The sequence below is a fragment of the Eubalaena glacialis genome, chromosome 19, assembly GCF_028564815.1.
Source record: "Eubalaena glacialis isolate mEubGla1 chromosome 19, mEubGla1.1.hap2.+ XY, whole genome shotgun sequence".
In the NCBI taxonomy this organism is placed as follows: Eukaryota; Metazoa; Chordata; class Mammalia; order Artiodactyla; family Balaenidae; genus Eubalaena; species Eubalaena glacialis.
Genome location: NC_083734.1, coordinates 3,365,526 through 3,391,742, shown reverse-complemented (window position 1 = coordinate 3,391,742; position 26,217 = coordinate 3,365,526). Strand labels below are relative to the sequence as shown.

Sequence of the window (26,217 nt, the reverse complement as noted above, 5' to 3'; positions counted from 1 at the left end):
GCGTATGCTTGAGGTCCTCAAAGCAAGCTTTAGATCAGGTGTAGTGGTCAAATCCCTACTACCTGGAAAGCTGGTACGACTTTATAAATACATAAAAGGTTTTAATGTGAATGAAAAACAGTAACTTAAGGTTTTTGCTTAAAATTTTGTTTAGGTACTAGTAATATTTTAGATTTTAATTATTTGTCAACAGTCCCAAAGAGATGATGCTGGTATTTTTCTATGACTAGTTCTTGAGAACACGTCAGATCAGAGCCCTGTGCGTCACCTGTGCAGCTCCACTCAGGACCCAAAGGGAGCGGCTGTTGACCACTCACGCCTCCTCATCACAGTGCAAGTTGTTTTACTTCACCTGCCGCCACCTGGAGAAGAGATCCCGCAACGGGAGACAAAACCCACGGTCCTGCCTCAGTTCAGAACAAGGGCAGGACGGAGTGCAGGCCTGCGGAGGGGGCAGACCGTGTGGGAGGTGGAGCCCCACCCCGGCGTGTCGTGACCTGGCCAAGTCAGCTGTGAACCGAGGCGGGATGCTGCGGGCTGAGACCCCAGGGTTCTGAAGCTACAGCCTGGCAAGTGGCTTTTTTTTAGCACCCAGAACGAAGCTACGGTTCACAGAACTGTGACAGCCAGCCAGTGTCCAGCGCGTGTTCATGAGGAGAAGATGCGTCGTGCTTGAATGTGGGTGTGCTGGGTGATTCTGTCTTCAACTGTCCACGCCCTGAAAGCTCCAGTGAGATAGTTCAAGTTTTCATACTGTGAACGGTTCACCTTTGGATTCAGCCCCATCAGTGGCAGGCCAGTCCTCCTCGTTTTGCTGCCTCGGTGCAGTGAACTGTAGTGACCGCACCGCGTGCACAGGAGCTTTCTGAAAACTCCCGCAGGTGTTCCGGGACCGGGAGCCGCATCACTGAGGAGGCTCAGAAATTCTCAGTAAAACCTGGAGCGAAAAACCTCCCTTTCGGTAACTCCTGCAACTGTGAGAAGGTAAAAACGTTCTCAATGAAGAAGGTGAGTAGTTGACAATTTTTTAAAGTCACTAATAAATGAAGACTGGTTGCACTGAAACTCAACGTGAGTTAAAGTTTCTCTCTCCAGAGTCAGACTTGAGTGATTGAAGTGGGAAGATGGATACATCCGCAATGTTAAGATCATAGTTTTAGTCTAATCCCTGTATTTTACTTTTATTAACTAACTCTTTAGTAAATTATTTTTTTATAAGAAACTCAAAGATTATGGAATACATACACTATTATTGCAGAGTGTCTAGTTTATTATGAAAGGATTCTCCCAGTATGTACACAGGAACCCAACTGTCAGTTTATCCCCCACCCCCCCCAACCCCCCCCAACCCCCCCCACCACCGCCACCGGCATACCAGCAACAACAGGATTCCTTCGTGGTACCTAGAAGAACCGCAAAACTGCTGGGGTGAAAACACCATCGATGCCCCCTGTGTTGTGTACTTTACATACTCTGAGGCAGTGTGATAAAGCTCTCAACACAGCGGCCTATCCAGGTAAGGTCATCTGCCAAATGCATGCTCCCAGGGCTAAAGAGAGACTCTCACTACAGACGAGGATACTGAGACCCAAACTCCAAAAGCCTGAGCTCGGGTCCAGGGCACTGGTTCCTCTACAGCACCAGTGGGACACGTCAGCACGACTGGGAGGCTTTCAACGCTACACCTACAGGGCCCCACTCGGTCAGAGGGCTTGGGGACACCCGTGACCGGGTGCAGAGGAGTGAATGCTCAGAGAGCAGGGATGCAGGGGGTCGTCACTCCTTGCCCTCCTTTTTTCACAGTTGTATATAACCAGATGATACATACAAAAACATACAGTTTGCTTTTATTTATAATCAAATGGGCGCTATACTTTCAAGTGCCTAATTCCCACTTTAAAACTTCATGCTGCTGGCAAGCCAAGATACTACTTTTTTACGCATTAAATCCCACACTGGGCTTCAGGAGATAGATAGATTATAAGAGAAAATAACTCACCGTCATCCCCCTTTGCCATGAGACCGGTAGCTCTGGTCTGCCAGGTATTGATAAGAGAAGGCAGCAAATCAATCAATCAGTGGACAAAAATCTTATGGGAGAGATGCCTGGCTGAAATACCAGACCCCACCCCAGAGGGAAACTAGCCCCTCTTAATCTAGAGTTATTCTCGGACCAGCATGGACAGCACCTAACCCGCCAGCCGTCTGCTGCAACGGAAAGCATTAACCGACACCCGTCCGCAGAAGCAAAATCAGTCAGGTGGGGGGGCGAGTTTTCTTCGCAAAGCAAACGCAGCAGTGTGCACAGCGTGTACAGCTCGTGCCCCAGCGAAGCTAAGCTGAGGGGGCTTGAGTATCAAGGACAAAGGATTTAAGCCATTGATTAGGGTGCCACTGGGACTGGAATGAGAGGTGTTTGTTACTGTAAGTTCCCCACAACAAAGGGGGGGTCTAGAGCTTGGGAAGGTTACGACAGAGGTCTGCTTTTCCGTGACAGCTCGGCCAGCTCTTCCCTGATGTGCCGCACAGAGACCTCATCTCTCTTCAGCTTTGCTCGCTTCAGCGCTTCCTGGTAGACCTCTTCTGCTTGTGCGTATCGCTCTAAAATAACCCGGAGAGAAGGAAGAGTAAAGAAAATGTATGTTTCACCATGATTCTGAAAGAGATTGTGAAGAGAAAGCGCAAGTGATGGGACAAGTCTAGTTCATGGCACGTGGCCTTGTTTCACCCCGTGACACCCGGGACCTCACGGAGCCCTTCCTGGCACACTCCAGTGGCTACGGCCTTCGCCCACGGTGGTTCGGGTGAGAGACCTGTCGTTGCGGGTCTCTGAGCAGAATGGCAGAGTATGCCCGTCGAGCGGCCGTGCTGTCACACGAGCTCCGTGAGGAACAGATTAAGCTGCGCGTGAGACAACATTTAGAAACCTGTAAAGCACTACAGAAATGAGGTGCCACTGCAGACGTTTCCACCTCGATGTGCCCGATAGGCCGGCAGGGCAGGACGACAGGCGGGACGTGAGCTGGGCCCGACGGCGCCTCCCCTGCGTCTCTCCCCACTGGCCCGTGGGTTCGGGAGCATCCTGTCCTCACTGCCCCCCTCAGCACCACGCACCCCTCCCGAGGCCGGCCCGCCCGCCCAGCCCCGCGCTCCGCACCTCCGTGCATCAGCACCGCAGCCAGGTTACGGAGCAGCACGTGGAGCTCGGGGTGCTCCCCCTGCCTCGCCAGGTCTGAGGCCCTCTGCGCGTGAACACAGGCCTCGTCGGAGCGGCCCTGCGCATCCAGGGTGGTGGCCAGGTCACTCAGCAGCACGATGGTCTACACGCGGGAGGAAACACAGGCAGCTGCTGCTTGCAGACACCTCCACAGCTCGAGAGTCAGCGTGGAGTCTGACAAACTGGGGGTACACTGAAGGGGTCGCCTTGCCTGGCAGTCCAGCAAAGGTCAGGGCGTCAGCAAGTCAGGTGCATTGATCATTCCCACTGCACAGCATCAGTCTGACCCTCTGGAAAATGATACAAATCTAGACACTAGGTAACAGGGTGAATGTTACTTATGAAGCTAACTAATTATCAAAGGAGAAGCAGCAAATGAACAATAACAGCAAAAAGAAGCGACAGAATCTGATCCCCTTCTGTTCAAGGTTCAGCACCCTTGAGAAGCCGGCCTCGGAGCCGTACTGTACTACGATGTCGCTCCTATCTTTCAGGAAGAAGAAGAGACCCGCCACTGCTCTTGGAAAAGTTCCCACCGAGTCTACAAAACGCTGTGGCACTAAGAGCGGCGGGCCTCACCTCCTCCTCCACGTCAGGCCCCGGGTTCTAGTACCTGGTGATTCGAATTCCATGTCTGTCGTGGTCTTATTTCTCAACGATATCCCGTGAAGGGGTGCTCTAAACCCCCGTTCCTGAAGATAATTCATAGCCCAGTAACTTGCCCTGCTCATCTGCTCGCAGCCCTGGGGCATGTTTTAGTCCAGTTAGAACTTTCATGTCCTAGGTTGGGGGGTACCAAGCATTCACCAAGTGACCCATTTCTTAACCTCTTAAGACAAAACAGATGATTTCAATTCAATGTGTTTACCGTTCTAACAGAAGGCTCTGCATGCTGTGCTTAAATTCTATGTCAGTGGTTTTTAATTTTGTTTAATGCAGTCCCACCGTCCTTTTCCCCCTATGTTCCCCTGGCATTTTATCGGTGGGGCTCAGGAGGTGAGGATCTGCATGTGTTAACCTGTTCCTCGTAAGATTTTCATAAGATTCAGTACCTAAAATACCGTGCTGTGCAAACCAATCCTCACGTAAGCCCTGCTGGGCAGACCCAGTAACTCAGCAGCAGCCTCAAATCCTTCTAGAAACAAGCAGTTGGGCGCAGGGGAGGGGTGGTCGGGCACGAGGAAGGGGATGTACCTGGGCCACCTGCTAACTATCTGTCCCCATTTCGTATTTCTGGATTCTGAAACCTTGTCTTACAGTCCTTCTGTTTTCCTCCCTTACCTGTGGGTGTCTTTCTCCTAGTATTTCTTCAGAAATCTGCAAAGCTTTTTCATACATCCTTTGTGCCTGTGATGGCTGCTTGGAGAACAGAAGGTAGCGGGCATAGGTGTCTAGGCACATGCCCAAGAGGAGGTGGGTGTTGGCTTTCTCTTCCACTAGGAAGGAAATAAGAGCAGGGCTGGGATGTAACAAGTACAGTGCAGAAAGTGAGGCAGAGACGTGGCCAAGCTGCCCTGATCATTTTTCTTATTACCAAGACCCACACTGATTGTTTCACATCACTAAAGAAGTACTCCTAACATTATACTTTGCTACACAAAGGTGACAATTCAGGTGGGTTAACATCTAAACTGGCTCCTGGACCCACCTGTGTATGTTGGGGAAGGGGTGGAGCATCTCCACACCAACAAGCAGTTGGTCACCAGCAGGGTATCTAAGAATCCAAGTAAATTCTGACACCATCCACCCAGAGTCCACAGGCTAACCCCCTCCCCCGATTTCAGACTCAAGTCCGGGTCGTCACCTGTGCTTGTGAACAACTGGCTGTAAATCAGAGGTTCCCCAGGTTCATCAGAGAGTGGCTCACAGATGACTAGATCACCGGTTTATAAAAGGCTGTAACTCGGGAACAGCCAGATGGAAGAGGCACAGGGCAAGGTGTGTGGGAAGGGGCCTGGCGCTTCCCTGCCCTCTCCAGGCGCCACTGCCCCAGCAGCGCCCCAAACCCCATCCTTTGGGATGCTGATGGCAGCTTCATTACAGAGGCTTCATTCATTCATTACAGATGATTCAGTCACTGGCCACTGACTCACTTTCCAGTCCCTCCCCCCGCCCCGGAGGTCGGGGCTGAGACTGAAGGTTCCAACCCTCTCATCTCGTGGTTGGCTCCACCTGCAACCAGCCCGTCCTTAGGTGCAGTCCAAGTCACCTCATTAACATAACAAAAGACACTTTAAATCACTCCCAACACCTAGGAAATTCCAAGGATTTGGGAAACTATGAATAAAGACCAAATATTTTTCGTCATCTGAATGACCAAATACATATTTCTTATAGAACACAATACTGCAATATCCAATTAAATGACGTCTGAGTCCACACTTAGTTTCAAATTTTAATCTAACAATATTTAGCAGAACCAGGTGAAGATAAACTCAAAGAAGAAGAAGTTAACAACAAGAAAAAGTCTAGGGCCAATGAAGAAGTTTTCAGGTATGAAAATAGCTACGTACATACAGAAAGGAACCAGAGAACACTCAGAATCCTGAAATGGAAAGTCACGAGCCAAATTTAAAGAACAGCTAATCCATTTTTTGAAGAACAGTAAAAGGCTGCAATGATATGGCACCTCCCAACACACGCAAGAATTGACTACACGACGTCTAAAAAAGAACAAACTTCAAATGCCTAATGCCGTGTGAGAAGAACCAGAAAACAGACCTAGGGACCAGTAACTAAAAGCAACCTGCACAAGTAAAGACTCAGGAGAGATGATACCAAAAAATGTGGAAATGGTGATGAACTAGATCAAAGGAAATTTTGCAAACAGCTCAGCTGAAAGTAAATGTTTACACAAAGGACTTGAAAAAGAGGTTCCCTCAGATAATCTTCTGTAACACCATTATTAGACACCCAAATGAAAGGGTTCAGACAGGTTTCCTTACCAGCAAAGGTATTCACACCAAATACCTTTCCTTCCATATCATCCAAGTTTCAGAAAACTTACAAATGGGATAGAGAATTTAAAGACTATGTCACCAAGTAACAGTATGACCAATTATTGACGAGACAGTTTACATAAAACAATGCAAATAAAAATACCTACTGAAATAATATCTGAAGGTAAAAGTGAAAAAAAAATGTTTTTCTTCAAGTAGAAATCCAAAGTTATTACTTTGGCCTAGTTATATACAAAAGGTAATGATAATCATTTTCTTAAAATCAAATTAGGAGTAGTTTTAAATAGATCACCTTACAAATTTATTTTCAAAAAATATAGATGAAAATTATTTTTATAAATATAGAAAGTATATATAAGTTTATGGATAAATATAACCAATATAAAAAAGCAAAACGTAAGATGGCACCAAATAAATACCACATGTAAAGATACCGTATTTATTAAAAGGAAATGCTGAAACGAAAAAATATATCTCACTATGAGCACTCTTTTTAAAATGCTGAGCAAAAGCTTATAAAATCAGCAGCAGTTTAAGATCCACACTATTGGGAGATAATGTAATGGACAAAGGTCCAGGTAAAGACAGACAAACCTCTGTGCTCTCTTCACTTACTAACAAAGGTCCAAGGAGATAAGCTATTTGTAACAGACTGAGAATATACAGATACACTAAAATCCATGTTCTTGGAGAACACTTAAAAACAAAAATATTTACCATACACCAAAACTATCACAAAACAATGTATAAATTAATTATTCCAATTCTGGAAACTGTATGTTTCAAACGTGACTACTGAATCATATTTCTGGAATGTGTGTTAATAATTCTCTTTAGATATTTCTACAATTAACAAAAGCATGCTTTTTTTACAGTTTACAATTAGAAAATATGTTCAACACTATAACTCAAAAGTACAAGAATAAAGTGACAATTCTAGTAGAAAATTACCCCATAATTATCCGTAATGGAAATTAAACTAGAATGGCAGAAAAGATAGTAAAGCTTTTTAGAAAGAATAACTGATGAGGTAAAATTTTAGCTGTAATATTTTGTCATTGTTAAGAAGAAAATACATTTTAAATTCATAGCACATTCAAATCGTACTAACAAAAAAATGAAAAAATTTTTTAAACAATATACTTCTCTAAAAATAGGACCAAGGGAGAAATAAAAAGACTCCATAATAAAACCTTTAGCACACTGCCAAGTTAAAAGTTCATACCTTTAGTAAAGTACCAAAAAGAGTTCCTCTTCTAATAACAATTAAAACATGGTTCTTTGAAATATTAATATAAACACTGTTAGAAATTAGACAAGAACAAATCAGATAACCTAATAACAGCTGAGAAATAAATTGTGATCGTTTATACAGAGCTTCCCCCAAAGGATTACTGGAATCTGAGGGGGAGGGAAGCATACTTATCTCTTCAAACTTTAGTTGTAAATAGTTCTTTTTCACAAATTATTCCTAGGAGAAAAAGATGAGCTACCTAAAATCAGTCTATGAAACAAACAAGATTCATCACAGAAATCTGTACTCAAAATATAAGCAAACTGAATTCTCAAATGCACAAAGGATAAATGCACCAAGCAGTTTTCGTTCCAGGAATACCAAGAATGGCTCAATCTACTTAACGTATCAGTATATCAAATTAGGCTTGCATAAATGCAGACTAAAAGGAGTTTGGTAAGTTACTGGAACAATTATATGCACTTAGAAAAACAGGAATAGGGACTCCCCATCAGTAAGAAAAAGAGCATCTCGAATTTAAGAAAACGTGAGCACAAGCATCTAGTCCCCCTACCCACCACCAATAATAATCTAGGAAAGTCTACAGGGTCTTTGAACCTAAAGGTATTTGCCACCCATGTTCGAGGAACATCCTAGAATTTCTGCTAAGCTGAATCTCTCATTACCTAACCGGTTACCCCATCGGCACTTCCTGAGACCACTAATGGGATCAGTGGAAGGAGTTTTTGGTTCCAGTAACATGACTGATAATCTGAAAACCCTTCTGCTTCAAATATTAGATAAATTATAACAAATATCCTTTTACATGTACAGCTGAGTTCCCGAGAGAAGGAAATCCCAAGGGCCAGAAATCAGAAATAAGCTAAAACCCGAAGTGGAAAGCATGTGTGTTGATGCAGGAGAAGCCCAGTTCTGGTTGGTTCTGTGGGTGGCCTGAGCGTCTCTGAATCCAGAATTGGATTCTTCACCTTGTGCAGAACAGAGAACTAGATGTGAAGCCCCTGCATAAAACCAGGATGTTCCCCAGAGGCTGCAAGAGAAGCCTGAATGGCCAAGCCGGGATCTAGAAGGGAACAATGACTGCGTGGAAAGCTGTTATCACAGGCCTGTGCACACGCAGTGTGATGTCTAGATCTATACCATCCATTTAGGCTCGGACCCGAGTGCCTGGAAGAAACAAACAAAACCAGCCTGGAGACTCATTTCTCGAACCCCGCTGAAGATGAATTTATAACCCCAAGTAGGTAAGCCTGAAGATGCATCAGAAATGGAAATCAGCAGACAATAAAAAGGAGGTCTTCCCCTCCAGATAACTGAGTGATCCCAGACTATAAACTAAGTAGGGCCAAATGCTGACTCAGACGCCAGGTATGCTCCACCTCAGAGCCTGGCACTGGCCCCTCCTCTGCCTGTAGCTTTGCTCAGCGATGACCACTTGGCTTACTCCCTCCCATTCTCCAGGTTTCTTACCAGTCGGGCCTTTCCTGACCCCTCTATAAAATACTGTACCGCCCCACCTCTCCCCTAAATACATATTTCCTCATAAAGTTATCTGTGTAGCCCTTTATCATCTTTGGATATGTTATTAAGTGAGTGGATAGTGTTTATTGTGTGTTTTTCCTCCACTAGAAATTGAGGAGGCGTCGTTCAGGCTTTATTTACAGCTGTACCTCAGTGCCTAGTAATACGCCTGGCATGTCACAGGCATTCCATCAGTTATTTCTTGACTGACTGGTTGAATGAACGAACATATATAAAAAGAAATGACTAGAAACGTGAAGGTACTGAACTAAATACAGAAGATACAATAAAACTAAAAGTTTTAATTACAGAAGTAACAACACAACACGGCCTATGTCTATGAAAGCTCGGTACAGAGATGTCATTACAAACCAGGGAGAAACGGACGCACTAATAAAACAGTCCTGAGCTAAGGTCCGTGCTTGAGGGAGGGAAAGAGTCGTATCATTACCTCACAGCACGTTACAGATAAAGTCCAAGTAACTGAAGACTAAATGTAAAAAAGCCAAATATGTAGAAGAGACTATCTTTCTGACCTTAGAAGAGTGAAGGATTTTATTAAACAAGACTCAGAAAACACAAACTATAAAGGGAAATGTCAAAAGATTCTATTACATTCAATAGAATTAATCATTCAATCTCTGTCAAATGCCCTCAAGTGCAAAGACAAGGTCACAAAAAGATAATGTAACCAACAAAATAGATGCTCAAAAAAAGATGCTCAAAGACATTAAGCTGAGAACTCTTAAAAATCATTCGGAAAAAGACAACCCTTCAAAAAAATAAGCAAAGGGGATAAAGAGACAGTTTTCAGAACAGGAAATCTGCATAGCCAATAAATACATGAAAAGGTGTTCTGTATCTCACTAGTAATCAGAGAAACATACACTGAAGCCACAATGACACTCCATCATATCCACCAGATCATCCAAAAATTTGAGTCCAATAATAACAAAGATATAGAGCAACAAGAATGCTAACACATTGCCACTGAAAATGTAAACCAGTAAAAGCACACTGATAAGCGATTTGGTAATGTCTAGTATTTGCACCCCAGCAATTCCACTCCTAGGTATACCCCTAGGGAACATCCTGCATGTGCGCACAGAGACACAGGTCCAAGCATTATTTTCTATGGCAAAACAGGTAGAACCTACATGTCCATCAACAGGAGAAGTGAGTACATGCCCACAATGGGGTGTCAAGGCCACCTTTAGCTGTATCCCTCCTTTCCAGGATGGAAAAAAAGCACAACCTCACCCCTCACCCCCACCCCAGGGACTAAGTAAAGAAAGTCATCCCTTCTGGACAGACAGCGTGGCAAGCAAACAGGGCCTTTATGCCAAAAAACCCTGATGCTTTAAGTATCAAGGAGGATAAATCTCTGCAATATGATAAGTGAAAAACTGCAGAAACAATTGTACAGTATGATGCCATTCATAAAAAGTTTAAAAACGTATTAGTCCATAAAAAGTTTAAAAACATAAACATATTGTTTATTGATGTATACAATAAACAGGCATAAGAATGATAAAGACCAAAACCAAGTAAATAGATGGTTTACCTGCTAGTTACATCAAGCAGGAGTACACAGGGGTTTAAACTCCCCCCTCCCTGCCCCAATCATCACCTGAAGCACATACGGTAAAATACTTAGACTTGACAAAGCTACGGGGAAAGTGTACAGGTGTTTGTTAAAGTCTCCACTCTTTATTTTTGCTTGAAGTCTTAAAAAAACAAAACAAAAAAAAAACGCACCAGAAGAAGAAAAGGACAGAACTGACTCTTCTGAATAAGTCAATAATATGGAATACACACTGGAAAAATTCCCAAAATACAGACAAGAACCTGAGAGGAGAGAATAAGTTTATACTACAGAACAGAGAAGAAAGAGTCCAACATACAGGTAAACGACACTCCTGAATGAATAAACCACAGCAAAGCAGAACTGTAGCAATAATCAAAGGTGCACTACAGAAGCTCAAGAGAACTGGATTTTAAAATGAAGGGTCACCACAGACCAGACAAAATTCATAGAGACCAACCCCCTAACCGTATGCTAAAAAGCTTCTGACACCTACAAAGTAACCAGGCAGGAGAAAACAGGTTATCTACAAAAGAAGGCAGGGCTTCCCTGGTGGTGCAGTGGTTAAGAATCCACCTGCCAATGCAGGGGACACGGGTTTGAGCCCTGGTCCAGGAAGATCCCACATGCCGCGGAGCAACTAAGCCCGTGCACCACAACTACTGAGCCTGCGCTCTAGAGCCCGCGAGCCACAACTACTGAGCCCACTTGCCACAACTACTGAGCCTGTGAGCCACAGCTACTGAGCCCGCATACCACAGCTACTGAATCCCACACGCCTAGAGCCTCTGCTCTGCAACAAGAGAAACCACGACAAGGAGAAGCCCGCGCACCACAACGAAGAGCAGCCCCCGCTCGCGGCAACTAGAGAAAGCCTGTGTGCAGCAACGAAGACCCAACACAGCCAACAAATAAATAAATAAATAAATTTATATATATATAAAAAAGAAGGCAAATAAGTTGGCCTCAGAATTCTCTGCAAAAAGTCCCACTACATCTAAAATTCCAGATCACAGAGAAAAAACAAGTGGGGAGAGGCAGGAGAATGTTAAATTGTAGTCACCTCATCTTACAGAAGAAACTGAAAACAGAATTTTTTTTCTGAGTCAAATATGTCTTTTAGAAATTTTTAGGTTACCCTTTAATAGAACTGGAGACCATAGATGTGCCTTCCTTTCAAAATATAAATGGAGGTTTAGTGAGACAATCGTCCCTATAAGAGGGACTTGAAGGGGCTTCCCTGGTGGCGCAGTGGTTGAGAATCCGCCTGCCAGTGCAGGGGACACGGGTTCGAGCCCTGGTCTGGGAAGACCCCACATGCCGCGGAGCAACTAAGCCCGTGCGCCACAACTACTGAGCCTGTGCTCTAGAGCCCGCGAGCCACAACTACCGAGCCCGTGTGCTGCAACTACTGAAGCCCGCGTGCCTAGAGCCCATGCTCTGCAACAAGAGAAGCCACTGCAATGAGAATTCTGCGCACCGCAACAAAGAGTAGCCCCCGCTTGCCACAACTAGAGAAAGCCCGTGCGCGGCAACAAAGACCCAACGCAGCCAAAAATAAATAAATAAATAAATTTATTTTTAAAAAAAGAGGGACTTGAAAATATAAGAAATAACAAAAATGGAAAGCTTTTAATGTAAAAAGTTAGACCAAATATCACTTTCAATTCTAACTTTAAATAGGTTTTAAGATTCTCTACCACAAGACAACAATACTCAGATTAGGTTAAAAAAATCCAAACACAGCCCTCTACAAAACACATACTGAAAACAAAATTACTCAGAAAGTTTAAGAGTAAGATACAGTCAACAATGTAAAACTAAAGTTTGTGACAAATACCTTAAGTAGGAAAAAAAGAATCACTTTTCTGATGAAAGGATAATTCACAATGAAGATATATATATCCGGGGCTCTATACAGCATAGAAATATGTATAAAGAAAAAACTCACAAAAACGAAAGTTCTGTCTAGAACTAGATAGAATCAGAAGACCTGAACAGCACTGTAAACCAACCAGACCTGACAGATGTCTCCAGAGCACGTCTCCCAGCGGCTAAGGGACATACTCCTCTCAAGTGCATACGCAGCATTCCCCCGAATAAGCCACGTACCAGGCCATGAAACAAGTCTCAGTAAAATGTAAAAGGACTGAAATCATACAAAGCATGCTCTTTGACCATAATGGAATGAACTTAAAAATCAACAACAGAAGGAAATTTTGGAAATTCACAAATATATGGAAATTAATCAACACACTCCAAAATATCCAAAAGATCAAAGAAGAAATCACAAGAAAAATTGAAAAATATTTTGAGATACATGAAAATAAAAACACAACATACCAAAATTTATGGGATGCAGCTAACACAGTAGAGGGAAATTTATAGCTGTAAATGCCTACATTAGGAAAGATCTTAAATCAACAACCTAATCTTCTACCTAAGAAACTAGAAAAAGAGCAAAATAAACCCCACAGCAAGCAGGAGAGATATAAAAGATTAGAGTGGAAATAAGGGAGGTCGAAAACAACAAAAAAGTTAGAGAAAATGAAACCAAAAGGTGGCTCTTTGACAAGGTCAACAAAATCGACAAAAACCAGGAGAAACTATGAATAAAAGAGCCAGGAAGGCCCTTCATAATTAAGAGTGGTAAACACAGAGGAGCTAAACCATTTAATAAACTAGGTTAGCAGATGCACCACATTCCAGCAGACTCCTTCAGAGTCCTCAGTGAGTCCCAGTCTCAATCCTAGAGCATGTAATCCCCATAACAACGCTGTAAGGCATGTTCTACTGTGTTTTTACTGTATGGACGAGGACACTGAGGAGGGGTAAGTAACTTGTCTAGCCCCACTGCTCTTCCAAGTGGAAAAGCCGGAATTCCAACCAGGCGCCAGACTTCAGGCACTCATGAAACCAAATATGCCACCAGAAATACTTCAACTCTCCAGAAGTGTTTTACTTAAACTATGAAAATGAATGAAACTCTCATCTCAAGGAGAGGAGGAAGGAATCAGTGGGAAAACTCTCTTAAAAAAAGGAAATAAATCCACAAAATTAAAAACTGGGAAAGGAATATGATCCTGAATACACAACAGAATATTGTTAAGTTATGCTTTACAAATATAATTCCTAAGTAAGTTCCTTCCAGGAAAATACAGGTCTCCAAAATTCTTTCACCCATGCATTCACTTATTCAACAGGTATTTATTTAAGCTGTGCTCTTGGCACTGTCCTAGGTACTGAAATCAACTCTAGAAAATGGAAGAAACTTAAATGTATAAGTAACTGAAGAAAGAAGAAAAAAAGCTGCCAGCGAATCAACTCTAAAGGAGATCTGAGCCATGTGGTTTCATAGATCCTACAGCTTCCAAGGACTAGATCACTCCATGTAATACCCCACACCTATTCCAGAAAACACAGAAAGCATGCCAATTCATTTTATCACATTAATACAATCCTGTGATGAGAAGCTCAGGAAATACACTATGGATCTCACAAAACAAAATAAATGTGAAAGTCTAAATAAAATATGAGCATTAACTATTACCCAGCAGCATACCAAACAATTAACCAGTTACCGGCAAGCCTGGCTTCCTCCACACATAATAATACATCTTCTCACACGGTCTTGCGCCAAATCAGATACAAGACAAAGTTGTCCAGCACCACTGTTACTTAATGTTCTGAGGTTATGGCCAATGAACTAAATTTAATAAGGGGAGGGAGTAGGGACACAGAAGTATAACTATCTGAAAAAAGACAATTATCATGACCTCCCAAATCTTTAATTATATATCTGGAAATAGTGTGAATGTCAACTCAAAAGCAAATAGTTTAGTAAGGTGTCCATTTAGAATGAAATGTACCAAAACAGCTGTCAGATCTACCTGAAAAGAGGTGTACGCAGAAGCAGACCACGCCCCTGAATGGGAAGACGGCGCGATGAGAACAGAGCTGCCGCTGGTCTCAGCCCCCTTCCTCACATGATTCAAGCGGACGCGGTTCCGAACCTCTGTTAGGAATGGGTCCTGATCAGTTTTAGCCAATCATGCTAATGCCACTTCTCTTGCCAAGGACGGGGTTAGAAATGCCATATAACCCAATCTGGCCAGCAAGAAGTAAGCATAAATCTTGGGGGGGACTTCTAGGAAAAATTACCTTGATTCTAAGAGAAACATGCAAAGTGGACGCTGTCATTTCTGGATGAGATTCCTGGGATCTGACAGTCACTTTTCAACCACAAGGAAAGTGTGAAGAGAAAGCCAGCACACTGAGAGTGTCAGTGAGGATGGGGAGACCATATCCCTCAGGACTTCAGTGAGCCATAAAGCACTGCCCCCTTTCACTGAACTGCCAGTCACATGACATAATAGTGTCCTCACTGCTAAACTTAATTTAGTTGAAATTTTTTGCTATTTGTAGTCAAACGCTAACTAATTCAGATGGCAACCTCCCCAAACTAATTTATAAACATAACACAAATCTAACAATTCATTCTCAAAGCACTTTGGGGAGTGAACAAAAAGGTCTAAAATTCACATGAAAAATATCTAAAATTCATGTGGAAATTGAGTGAAAACCAAATGGGAAAAAGTTTTGCAAAAGAAGTATGTGTGAGACCAGTATCACCATGTAACTCAAATGATATCACCTAATTCAGACACCATATACTGTTATGAGTCATCAGATGAATAAATCAGAATGGAAAACCTTAAAAGAAACCCAAGTATATACTAATTAATATATTATAAGCACATAATGATGATAGATTACTATCTTTAAGAAAGCAGTTACCAGGGACTTACCCGGTGGTGCAGTGGTTAAGAATCCGCCTGCCAATGCAGGGGACACGGGTTCGAGGCCTGGTCCAGGAAGATCCCACATGCTGCGGAGCAACTAAGCCCATGCGCCACAGCTACTGAGCCTGCGCTCTAGAGCCCGTGAGCCACAACTACTGAAGCCCGTGTGCCTAGAGCCCGTGAGCCACAACTACTGAAGCCCGTGTGCCTAGAGCCCGTGCTCCGCAACAAGAGAAGCCAGCAATGACAGCCCATGCACCGCAGCGAAGAGTAGCCCCCACTCGCCGCAACTAGAGAAAGCCCACGCACAGCAACGAAGAACCAACACAGCCAAAAGTAAATAAATAAATAGATAAATAAATAAATAAATTTATTTTTTAAAAAACTGACAGGGACTATATTTCTTTAGAAAAAAAATAAAATTAAGAACGATGTAACACATGGGAATTCCCTGGCAGTCCAGTGGTTAGGACTCAGCCCTTTCACTGCCATGGCCCGGGTTCAATCCCCTGGTGGGGGAACTGAGATCCCACAAGCTGTGTGGCCCGGCCGGAAAAAAAAAAAAAAAACCAAACAAAAAAACAATGCAACATGTTTTCTTTACTGTATAACTAGTAAAAGGTAAAAATCATGTTTATAATAGAAATTAGTTTGCTCTGACAAGACTCCCTTCACCTAGGAAAAGGAAGTGCTTTCACCATATGCTACTAAATTTTTAAAAAATCAGGTTACAGGGATTCCCCGGTGGCGCAGTGGTTAAGAACCCACCTGCCAATGCAGGGGACACGGGTTCGAGCCCTGGTCCAGGAAGATCCCACATGCCGCGGAGCAAGTAAGCCCGTGCGCCACAACTACTGAGCCTGCGCTCTAGAGCCCGCGAGCCACACCTACTGAGCCCACATGCCACAACTGCTGAGCCCGCACGCCTAGAGCCCGTGCTCTGCAACAAGAGAAGCCACCGCAATGAGGCCTGCGCACCACAACAAAGAGTAGCCCCTGCTCGCCGCAACTGGAGAAAGCCCGCGCGCGGCAACGAAGACCCAATGCAGCCAAACATAAATACATAAAATAAATTTATAAAAAAAAAGAGACCCAATTTAAAAAACAGAATCAGGTTACAAAGAAGTCATGTACAGTGTGACTCCTCATCTGCTTATTAAAATGTAAATAGCTAGAGGAAAACAAGCCTAGAAAGACATACACCAAAAAATAAACAGGAGTTCTTAATACAATTATGAGTGATCTTTATTTTCTTCTTAATGCTGTCTGAAATTTTCTTCAACACCCTCGTATCGCTTTTGGAGCCAGAAAAGACTGCTTTATACTCTTAAGCAACTGTCTACAGTCAATGTATAAATGAAACACAGCAAGGGTGTGGATAGTTCAAAAATGACTTATTTGACAGCTAGAACCTGTTTTTACATCTTTTGTGAATTTTTTCAAAGCACTTCCATACTGCACTGACATTTGTCAGTGTTTGTTAGGCCTTTTGCCCTTTCGCTCAGCAATTATTACTGAGCCTCAATTATGTAGCAGGCACTACTCTAGGTCCTAGGGATTTAGCAGTGAACAAAACAGATGAAGGCTCTTTCCCTCTTTGACAGGGAAGACAGACACTAAAAACGCTTGAACAAAAATGAACTCTAGCAGCGATACAAGCACACAACACACACACGCCTACTTCCCAGGGTGACGGAGCAGGGGAGGAGAGAGGTGCAGAAGGCGCGCAGGTGGGAAGACTGACCGGCAGGCTGGCCTCCGGAGCAGAGGCCCGGACGAAGACCACTGGCCATGGAGACCAGAGCAGGTACGAGGCCCTGAGGCGGCACTGAGCTGGGAACGTACGACAGCGAGAAGAGAGCCGGGTGGTGAAGGTGGAAGGACGGTGTCAAACAGGCAGGTGGGGGCGGACAGTAAATCCTCTGAGGGAGTGAAGGGAAGCAGGGAAACCTGTGAGGAGACGATTACAGGAGTCCAGGCAAGAAGCAATGACGGCCTGGACCCGAGCGGTAGGGCAAGAGGGTGAGACGGCTGTGACGTGGATGCATTTTGATGGCTGATTCAGTGCAACTTGCTGGTGAATTACACGTAGGGAATGAGGAAGAAATCACAGATGATGCTTAGGTTCTTGGCCAAAGCACCGGCTGAATGGTGGTGCCATTTACAAAACGGGCTGCCTTGTGAGAAACCAGTTTGTGAGGGGCAGAAATCAAGTGACCCATTTCGGCGGGGAGGGGCACTATAGGGATAGGGGGTAAGAGGTACAAACTATTCGGTACAAAATAAGCCACAAGGATATACTGTACAACTGTACAACATGGGGAACATATAGCAAATATTTTACAATAACTACAAACGGAGTATAACCTTTAAAAACTGTGAATCACTATACTGTACACCTGTAACATATAATATTAGACATCAACTATACGTCAACAAAAAAAAGTTAAATCAATGCAGGAAAAAAAAAAAGAGAGACCCATTTCCAACATGTTAAGTGTGAGACGACCATTAGGCATTCAGATCAGGATGCCAGGTAGACAATCTGACCCACGAGTCTGCAGCTCACGTACAGGCGGGGGCTGAAGATGTAAAACTGACGTTTAAAGGTATGGGACTAACTGCTGTCTCCTAGGGTGTGAGGGCAGAGAGAAAACAGAAGTGGGCCAAAGACAGCCCTGAGGCCCGCTACCTTTACAGGTGACCCGGGGAGGGCAAGGGACCAGTGAGGTGTCCCAGAACCAAGCGAAGGAAAGGTTTCCAGTAGGAGACAGTGATCACCCGGGTTGAGCTGCTAGTAAGCAGAGCTGGTAAGATAAGGACTGAGAACTGGTGACCTTAATAAGGGGGCTTCAGCGGAGTATGAAGGAGGAAAACTGAGTTATGTGCAAGCGAGAGCTGGAAGACCCGTGCGTACAGAAAACTCTTTGAGGCCATATGTACTGCTTTAGGGACAACAGACTTGGCCGCTGTAACTCTAGCATCATGCTAGCTCTAGGCAAAGAGGAAGTGTGAAATCAGAGCTACTGAATGAACGTCAAATCTGAAAATTCCCAATACGTCAACCCACATTAAGAAACCCGAATGCATATGAAAAGATGCTCAACATCATTAGAGAAATGCACATCAAAACTACAGTGAGGTACCTACCACCTCACACCAGTCAGAATGGCCATCACTAAAAAGTCTACAAATAAATGCTGGAGAGGGTGTGGGAAAAGGGAGCCCTCCTGCACTGTTGGCGGGAATGTAAGTTGGTGCAGCCACTGTGCAGAACAGTATGGAGATTCCTCAGAAAACTAAAAATAGAGCTACCATACGATCCAGCAATCCCACTCCTGGGCATATATGCAGACAAAACTATAATTCGAAAAGACACACGCACCCCTCTGTTCATAGCACTATTCACAATAGCCAAGACATGGAAACAACCTAAATGTCCATTGACAGATGAATGGATAAAGGAGATGCGGTACATATATACAATGGAATACTACTCAGCCATAAAAAAGAATGAAATAAGGCCATTTGCAGCAACATGAATGGACCTAGAGATTATCATACTAAGTGAAGTCAGTCAGAAAGAGAAAGACAAATACCATATGATATCACTTATATGTGGGATCTAAAATCTGACACAAACGAACTTACCTGTGAAATAGAAACAGAGTCGTGGTTGCCAAGGAGAGGAGGTTGGGGAGAGGGATGGACTGGGAATTTGGGGTTGGTAGATGCAAACTATTACATTTAGATGGATAAACAACAAGGTCCTATTGCAGAGCACAGCAAACTATACCCAATCTCCTGGGATAAACCATAATGGAAAAGAATATTAAAAAAGAATGTCTATATGTGTAAAACCGAGTCACTTTGCTGTACAGCAGAAATTAACACAACATTGTAAATCAACAATACAAAGGAAGGAAGGAAGGGAGGAAGGGAGGAAGGGAGGAAGGGAGGGAGGGAGGGAGGGAGGGAGGGAGGGAGGAAGGAACCCAAATGGCTGAGAGCCAGAGAGCGTCTCGCCCACCCCATTCTGTTCCCAGCATGACTCTTCGCGCTCTTCCCTCCGCAATGAGGACAAACAGGCAAAACATGAGCTTCGCTTCCTCTCTCTCGTATCTGGTGGACACTGGGGACCAACGGTACTTAATTAGCGTTGTGACTGGTAGCTGAACCAAGAGACAAGAGAAAAACCTTCCCTTTCTGCTCCCCAATTTTCCAGAGATGATATATAATAAAAATCAACAGATATATTATGAAGATGTCACCACGGGGTTAAAAAAAACAACAACAACCAGTGGTCAAGTCATTTAAAGAAAGTATCTAATTCCAAACCCTCTGAGACCTTAGAAACAGCCACAACTTCCAAAATGAGTAGCTTTCCCTCCCCCAACTCGGATACCTTTCTGTTTCCTTTACCGCAGCCTAAGAGTGAAGCCCTTTGTGGCAAAAAAGGCAACTGTCCAAAAAATAGTCAGGTTTCCCTACCTGACAAAGTGTCTTCTGATAATTCCTTTTCTCTTTCAATTTTTTCCTCTAGAGTTGAAATGCAGAATTCATAACCAGCAAGAGCCAATTCCTGCCTGTAAAGCAAAGAGCATCAATCAGCTGTACACCTTTCACAAAGCGCTCTTCTGTCCTCGTTTTTCCAGCTCAGGTTTACATTATCAAGTGTAAGACGGGAAGAGGGAATTTTGTTTAAAGTCTCTAAGAGGCGTCAATCTGCCCTTTCTCAAGAGTTTGGGCTTTTTTTGGTCACCTAATTAACGTTAACTTAAGACAGAGTTTCAATAACCGACGTGAGCAGCCGCTCCCTCACCTCCCACTAACACAGTTCAGAGGGGTCAGCTCCTCCACGCGTGAGAGCCTCACCCCTGCTCAAAGTGATACGCTACCAACGGAGGCGAGGGCCCCTGCAGTAAGGATTCTAACTGCTGACCTCACTCAGTTTCTGGAGGTCTGTTAGCTCTACACTCCTCCCAAGCTGCAGGTCTTTGATGCAAGTTTCCTTTACAGAAATGGAACTCCTAGCTACGGCACGAGAAGGCATTTAGCCCCACTCTCAGGACCTCAGTCAACTGGAGAGGGCACCCAGGCAGCAGGGAGACTGACTCTGGACAGAACAAGGGTCATCTGCTGGTTTCTACAGAGACGCACAGAAACACGACATAAACTCTGACTCCATCCACAAGCTCAGCCCTGGTTTCTGCTCTTCCATTTTGGCTCTTAGCTTCTCACCACAGGTGGCACTACCAAGCTCACCTCTTCTCCTCTCGTGCTTTGCCAGATGACCCCGCTGTTCTACTGTTCTCAGAAGAACCAAACCTTGGCAGGAGGGACCCTATCCGATCAGGGCACGGAACGGGGGAGGCTGCCCACAAGGCATCCTGAGTCACAGCAAAATGTCTACCAACGACCCCTCCCAACTCGTATCAGCCTTTCTCAGCCTCAGGACCTGGCCACACATTTCCTGGTCTCATGCGTTTCTTAATAAATCAAAATGAAAAAACACTTTTGAGTAACTTCCAGGCGAACTACTAGTGGGTACTACACAGCGTTCACCTCTTCAGAGACTACGGATGTGTCTTACCCTCCACTGTTACTACCTCTGGGCTGCTTCTTACCCTGGGAGTTCATACCCCATCCATAGCTAGTCCTGTTGGTCACCCGTCCAGGGAGACTGACCAGGCTGCAACGCTCCCCTGCATGGACCAACCGCAAAGCTCCTCTAAGGACTCGAAGTCAGAGCCCCTCAGAGGCCCTGGCCCATCTAGTGCCCAACCAAATGCCAGGAGACGGACTGGGTCCCGCTGAGAATGAAGGAGCTGCTGACTAGAGCAGCAGGGACCAGTGCCAGGGCCCCCGGCCTCAGTGGGCACTCTTCCTACAGCACCAGGCTTGAGATCACTCCAAACTTCTGGTACCCACCTTCTGCAGCAACGATAAAGCAAAGGAAAAGCCAGGCTTACTTAGGTCTTTCCTTAAATTTACCCCAAAATATAACTCTCTAGAGGAGCTCTCTGCTTACATCCTAGGGTTTCTTCTTTCAACCCCACCTAGAGAAGGAAGGTACCAGGCCTCTCTCATCCACGGCACACACCCGGATTGTCCCCTAAAGCCTTTCCTGTGTACCCGCAGACTCTTCCTTCTTTGTAACAACTTAGACTCATCTAACACTTTTAACTCAGCACTGCTTTCTGGTCCCACCTGCAGGTCTCTCCTCCACTCCTAGGTATTGCTTCCTAAAACCTAGCTACCAGATAATCTCTATGGGCTTTAAAAGCTGCCTGCTGAGCTAGCCACTAAGACACTCCCACAGCAACTCTCTCATCATTTAACTTTATACCTAACTTCCTGGTTTGCTGATCCTTACACCAGCAAAATACATTATCCCCAGCAGCCTTTACAGTGCTCCCTCCTCTCCTAGGAAAAGCTAAACTAAGGTTCTAAGTACAACTTCCCTTCCCAGTTCAAGTAGGAACAGAAAACTTGACTAGATTTGTCACGGTGCAGCCAAAGGTATGAGGGCTGCATGTCCCTCCCGCTCAGCAGGCTAATGGAAACAGCAGGGGCAAACCCAGAAAAGACTCAAGATTTCAAAGATGAGGGACGGAGCGCTATGAGTGCGACACCTAAGTTTTGGAGACCCAGGTGATTAGCAGGTAAATGAAAAGTATGCAACATCCCAGGGTCAAAGTTTTGCCCACAGCCCTACTCCTTGGCTGCTTCCACGCCTAGATTCTGACTATACTTACCTATTCTGAGCAGCATAAATGGTGGCCAGCTTTAGAGAGATTTCTATTATTGCATTGTCTTCCTGTTGGGAAAAGAAAAATGAAGGAAATTCATAACAAGTAAAATTTCCTCATGGAATATTTCAGATCAACTTCTAGACTGACTTTGACCTGAAAGCCATAGTCTTTAGACTTTTGGAGCCATCAGGCAACTGTGAATTCCTCAGGTACCATGCTTTTGCATGAATGAAAGACTGGCAATTTTTATACCAGTCTTAGGGAAAAAGAATTCCAACTCTTTGGCCAAAGCACACGTGGGGGCTGGGTGGAGTTTATAGGAAGTAAGACTTTTGAAAACTGCTTCGGCTAGGGAGCAATCCTACATCACGCCCTTACCTGTTGCATGCCCCCTCCAAGCAGGTGACTCATTGTTGCTTTAAAAAGTTTTTCCGCCTAAAAGCATAAGGAAAAGATTTTTGTTTTATTTGGGTCCCCTATCCAGATGACCCTGGATTCTAAGTACTAGTCTGATGTACCATTCCTTGAAAAACACAACACACACACACACACACACACACACACACACACACTGACACTCACATATACAAAGAGAAAGGTAACCTTGTGGTGGGAAAACAAACTAAAATACCAGGACTGCACATCCTCTGGGCACCTTGAAAACTATTCTGTGATGAGTAGAAACCAACTTCAGAAATTAACTTCCTTTCCAAACCCACTGTGGCAGAGACTGGAAACTATCCCCTAATATTCACCCTCCTCGCCATCTTTTTAGTTAGACTCTCCTCAATTTTTACCAGGTCAAGCCTCCTTTGCAGTTAGGTGTGGTCATATGATGAAGCTGTGGCCAAGAGATGCATGCAGAACGAATGTGAACAATCTCTAAATCATATTTTGTAAGGAAGCTGCTTGCCCTCCATCCTCTCCTTCTTCCCTCCTGTAGGCTGGAGGTGAGCCAGCTCTCTTACGCAGATGAGGACATATCTTAGAAGGAACCTGGGCTTCTGGGCCACTTCATGGAGCAGAGGTACCTACCCATCTTCAGGGTTTAGCTACCTCTGGACTAATGCATTAAAGGGAAATATGCTTCCTTCTTATTTGAGTCACTCTATTTTGGGGTCTCTTTGTTACAGCAGCTTAGCCTGTACCCTTACTAACAGAGGTTCCTTCAGGCTACCCCTTCACAAATTCATGACATTACAAAGTGATTTACTTACATTTTCAAGCTGACCCCGTATAAATGCTAAGTTGGCCATCTGAAAATTAATTACAAGTTGTTTTTCAGTTTAGAGCATTGTATTCCTACTTACTTCAAAACCTTTAAGCTGAAGACTCCCCTTTGCTTTCACCCTCTAGTTAAAAAAATAGTCCAGAGAGAAAAGTATGTCACTGATCTGCCAGTAGCAAAGTACAGCAATGGTGTGAGAACAAATACGCGCACAGACTTTGATGATGACAAACCAAATCTAGATCCACTCTTACACTGAAGAAACAAATATTAGTGATATTCATTTCTTTTTTGTCCGGGATTGAGGCGTCTTGTAAGTGACACCCCAAGAGTAATAAAAATTGAAACCAAAAGAAAACTTAGTAAAAACAAAAACCAAAGAGCTTCAGGGCCTGCTGCAGGTCAGGAACATGAATCAGGAGCCTAACCACCCTTCTCCTGCATCCACCCTTAATCATCAATGGCTCAGACTGGTGAGAGGAGTTACCAAATCGTAAGTGTAAGTGATGGCCTTCTTGTTATCACTCTTATAGGCAAGACGAAGAGCATCATGCAAAATTAGCTCTGCCTCTGCTGGCTCATCTTTCATGATGCACAACTGAAAAGAGAAAACAAAGAAAATAACAGAAAATGAAATATAAAGAAAGCAAATGCCTGTGCTACCACACGGAAGTGGGTACAGCTATATATCCCAACACACAGAAGGAAGTTATTCATTCATTCGTCACATACTGACTGAATTCCTACTATGCACCAGGCATTATGTCTACAATGGCGACAGGGAGTTCAGCCTCCCCTGCAGCTCTGTTTGGCCACATGACAAAACTCTGGCCAACAAATGCAGGCAGCAGGAATGTAAGCAATTTTTATCAAATCTTATAAGGAAGCTGCTGGCCCTACATCCTCTTTCTCTCTTCCTGCAGGCTGGAAGTGACCCTGTAGGACAAGTAAGCTTAATGACAACTAATGATAAAAGCTAGGAAAAAAAGCAACAGAAAGGAACAATAAGGGGTCCCCCTGAATGGGAGTCAGAGAAGCCTTCCAAGGAAGTGACAGTTAAACTGAGGTAAGAAGGAAGAGAAAGAGTCAACCAAACAAGGAATTGTGAGGAAAATGACCCAAACAGAGAGTAGGGAACGAGCAAAGGCCCTACAGGCTGAAGAAAATGGTTCTTCAAAAACCAGTCAAGGGCTTCCCTGGTGGCGCAGTGGTTAAGAATCCGCCTGCCAATGCAGGGGACACGGGTTCGAGCCCTGGTCCAGGAAGATCCCACATGCCGCGGAGCAACTAAGCCCGTGCGCCACAACTACTGAGCCTGCGCTCTAGAGCCCGCGAGCCACAACTACTGAAGCCCGCGTGCCTAGAGCCCATGCTCTGCAACAAGAGAAGCCACCGCAATGAGAAGCCCACGCACCGCAACAAAGAGTAGCCCCTGCTCGCCGCTACTAGAGAAAGCCCACGTGCAGCAACGAAGACCCAACGCAGCCAAAGATAAATAAATAAATAAAATAAAAATAAAAAGAACTAATTAACTCCTTCTAAAAAAAAAAAAAAAAACTCAAAAACTAAAGGAAACAGACGTGAAGGGAGGATGGTGAGCCTGACGATGATTGCCAAATAGGTAGGTAGGCAACGCAGGGTGGATCGTGTAGGGTCTCACAGGCCACGGCAGGGAGTTTGGGTTCTATCACAAATGCTGTGGGAAGTCATTCAAGGTTTATGGGCAAGGAAGTGATACGATCCGATTTACATTTAAAAAATCACTCTGGCTGCTGCATGAAGACTGGGTGGCAGGGGGCCAACAAGGCAGACGAGACTTGGAGTTAGGAGGCTGCAGCAGCGTGGCCAAGGTGACAGCAGGAGAGACAGAGAAAAGGGGGCAGATTTGAGAAATATTTTGGATTTGGTGGCAAAATCCAAAAAGGATCTGTTGCTGGACTCTAAGTATATCAGGAGGTGGTAGTTAGGGACCACAAGTTTTAAGAATGACTATGAAGCGTCCACGCTGGAAAACTAGGTAGGTGGCAGTAAAGAGGAGATGGTGAAGGGAGGTGTCGGCGGGGGGGGGAATTAAGATCAGGGGTTAGTCTGGGGCAGGTGAAGCCCCAAAGAGGAGCTGGCACGTCGGCACACCCCGCAGTCTGCGGGCATCAGTGTGGACGTTGTTGGCCAGGTGGCGGCAGTCAGCCCAATGGAAGAGACGCGATAACCCGAGGAGGGGGAGAGAGAGGAGGACCAAACCGCGCACGGCCCGCATTAAACTGCACCATCAGGACGCCACACGTGTGCACAGTTCTCCCGGCCAGCGCTCTCACCCCCAACGCTGGCTAACTCCGCTGCCCCCGGCGCCGCCTCCACCTTGCACTGGAGACGCCGGGCCTCCATCCACCGGTGTCACCGTCACTGCAGGCCCTCACCTTGGCTCGCTTCAGCAGCTGGATGATCTCGGCCTCGGCGTCCCCGGCCGCGGCCCCGCCCGCGCCCTGCCGCTCCCGCTCCTGCTCCGCCGGGGCGGGCCTCGAGGACCAGGCGAGCGCTGTGGGAAGGGGCGCTGAGGTCACCGCGCCCGGCCCGGCCAGCCCGGCCCGCCCAGCCCGCGGGCCCGCGCCCCTCACCTGCCAGCAGCGGCAGCAGGCCCGGGCCCAGGCCGCGCGGCACCTCTCGGCACGGCGGCACGACCGCCGCGGGCGCTCGGCCTCCCGCCGGACCCGGCAGCAGGCGCGCCGAGCGGCTCCGACCCCGCCGCCCCGCCACCCGCAGGAGGCCTAGGGCCAGGCCCGCGCCCAGGAGCCGGTACATGGTCACCCGAGTGCTCTGCGGACTGCGGACTGCGGCCCGCGGCCCGGGCCCCGGAAGTCCCGCCCCAGGAAGTTCCGCCCCTGGCGTCGAGCGCC

The 26,217-nt window shown here is 45.3% G+C and overlaps 1 protein-coding gene across 12 annotated transcripts; it reads right to left on the bottom strand.

Annotated features, from left to right (window-relative positions):
- Positions 1-158: 158 nt before the first annotated feature.
- On the bottom strand, positions 159-26,208 carry TTC19 (tetratricopeptide repeat domain 19). Of its 12 annotated transcripts, none has more exons than XR_009698571.1 (12): positions 25,939-26,177; positions 25,741-25,859; positions 23,811-23,921; positions 23,313-23,351; positions 22,474-22,530; positions 22,099-22,160; positions 19,832-19,926; positions 19,371-19,472; positions 4,499-4,653; positions 3,158-3,320; positions 2,000-2,601; positions 159-974 (listed from the first exon to the last, which is right to left on the bottom strand). XR_009698571.1 is itself a non-coding variant. In XM_061176734.1 (11 exons), the coding sequence occupies exons 1-11, from the start codon at positions 26,120-26,122 to the stop codon at positions 2,468-2,470; spliced, it is 1,221 nt and encodes a 406-aa protein (XP_061032717.1). In that variant the 5' UTR covers positions 26,123-26,177; the 3' UTR covers positions 1,826-2,467. The 12 variants fall into 12 exon arrangements, 9 of the variants coding, with proteins under 9 accessions (XP_061032717.1, XP_061032725.1, XP_061032718.1 ...); XR_009698573.1 differs by having other exon boundaries at positions 159-937; XR_009698572.1 differs by lacking the exon at positions 159-974 and adding an exon at positions 1,376-1,403.
- Positions 26,209-26,217: the final 9 nt, after the last annotated feature.

Coding starts and splice junctions, on each gene's coding strand:
- TTC19 (XM_061176734.1), bottom strand. CDS start 26,122: ATGTACCGGCTCCTGGGCGCGGGCCTGGCCCTAGGCCTCCTGCGGGTG. Junction 22,531..23,312: donor TACGGGGTCAGCTTGAAAAT/GTAAGTAAATCA, acceptor TTATGCTTTTAG/GCGGAAAAACTTTTTAAAGC. Junction 3,321..4,498: donor TAGGAGAAAGACACCCACAG/GTAAGGGAGGAA, acceptor TCCCGCGTGTAG/ACCATCGTGCTGCTGAGTGA.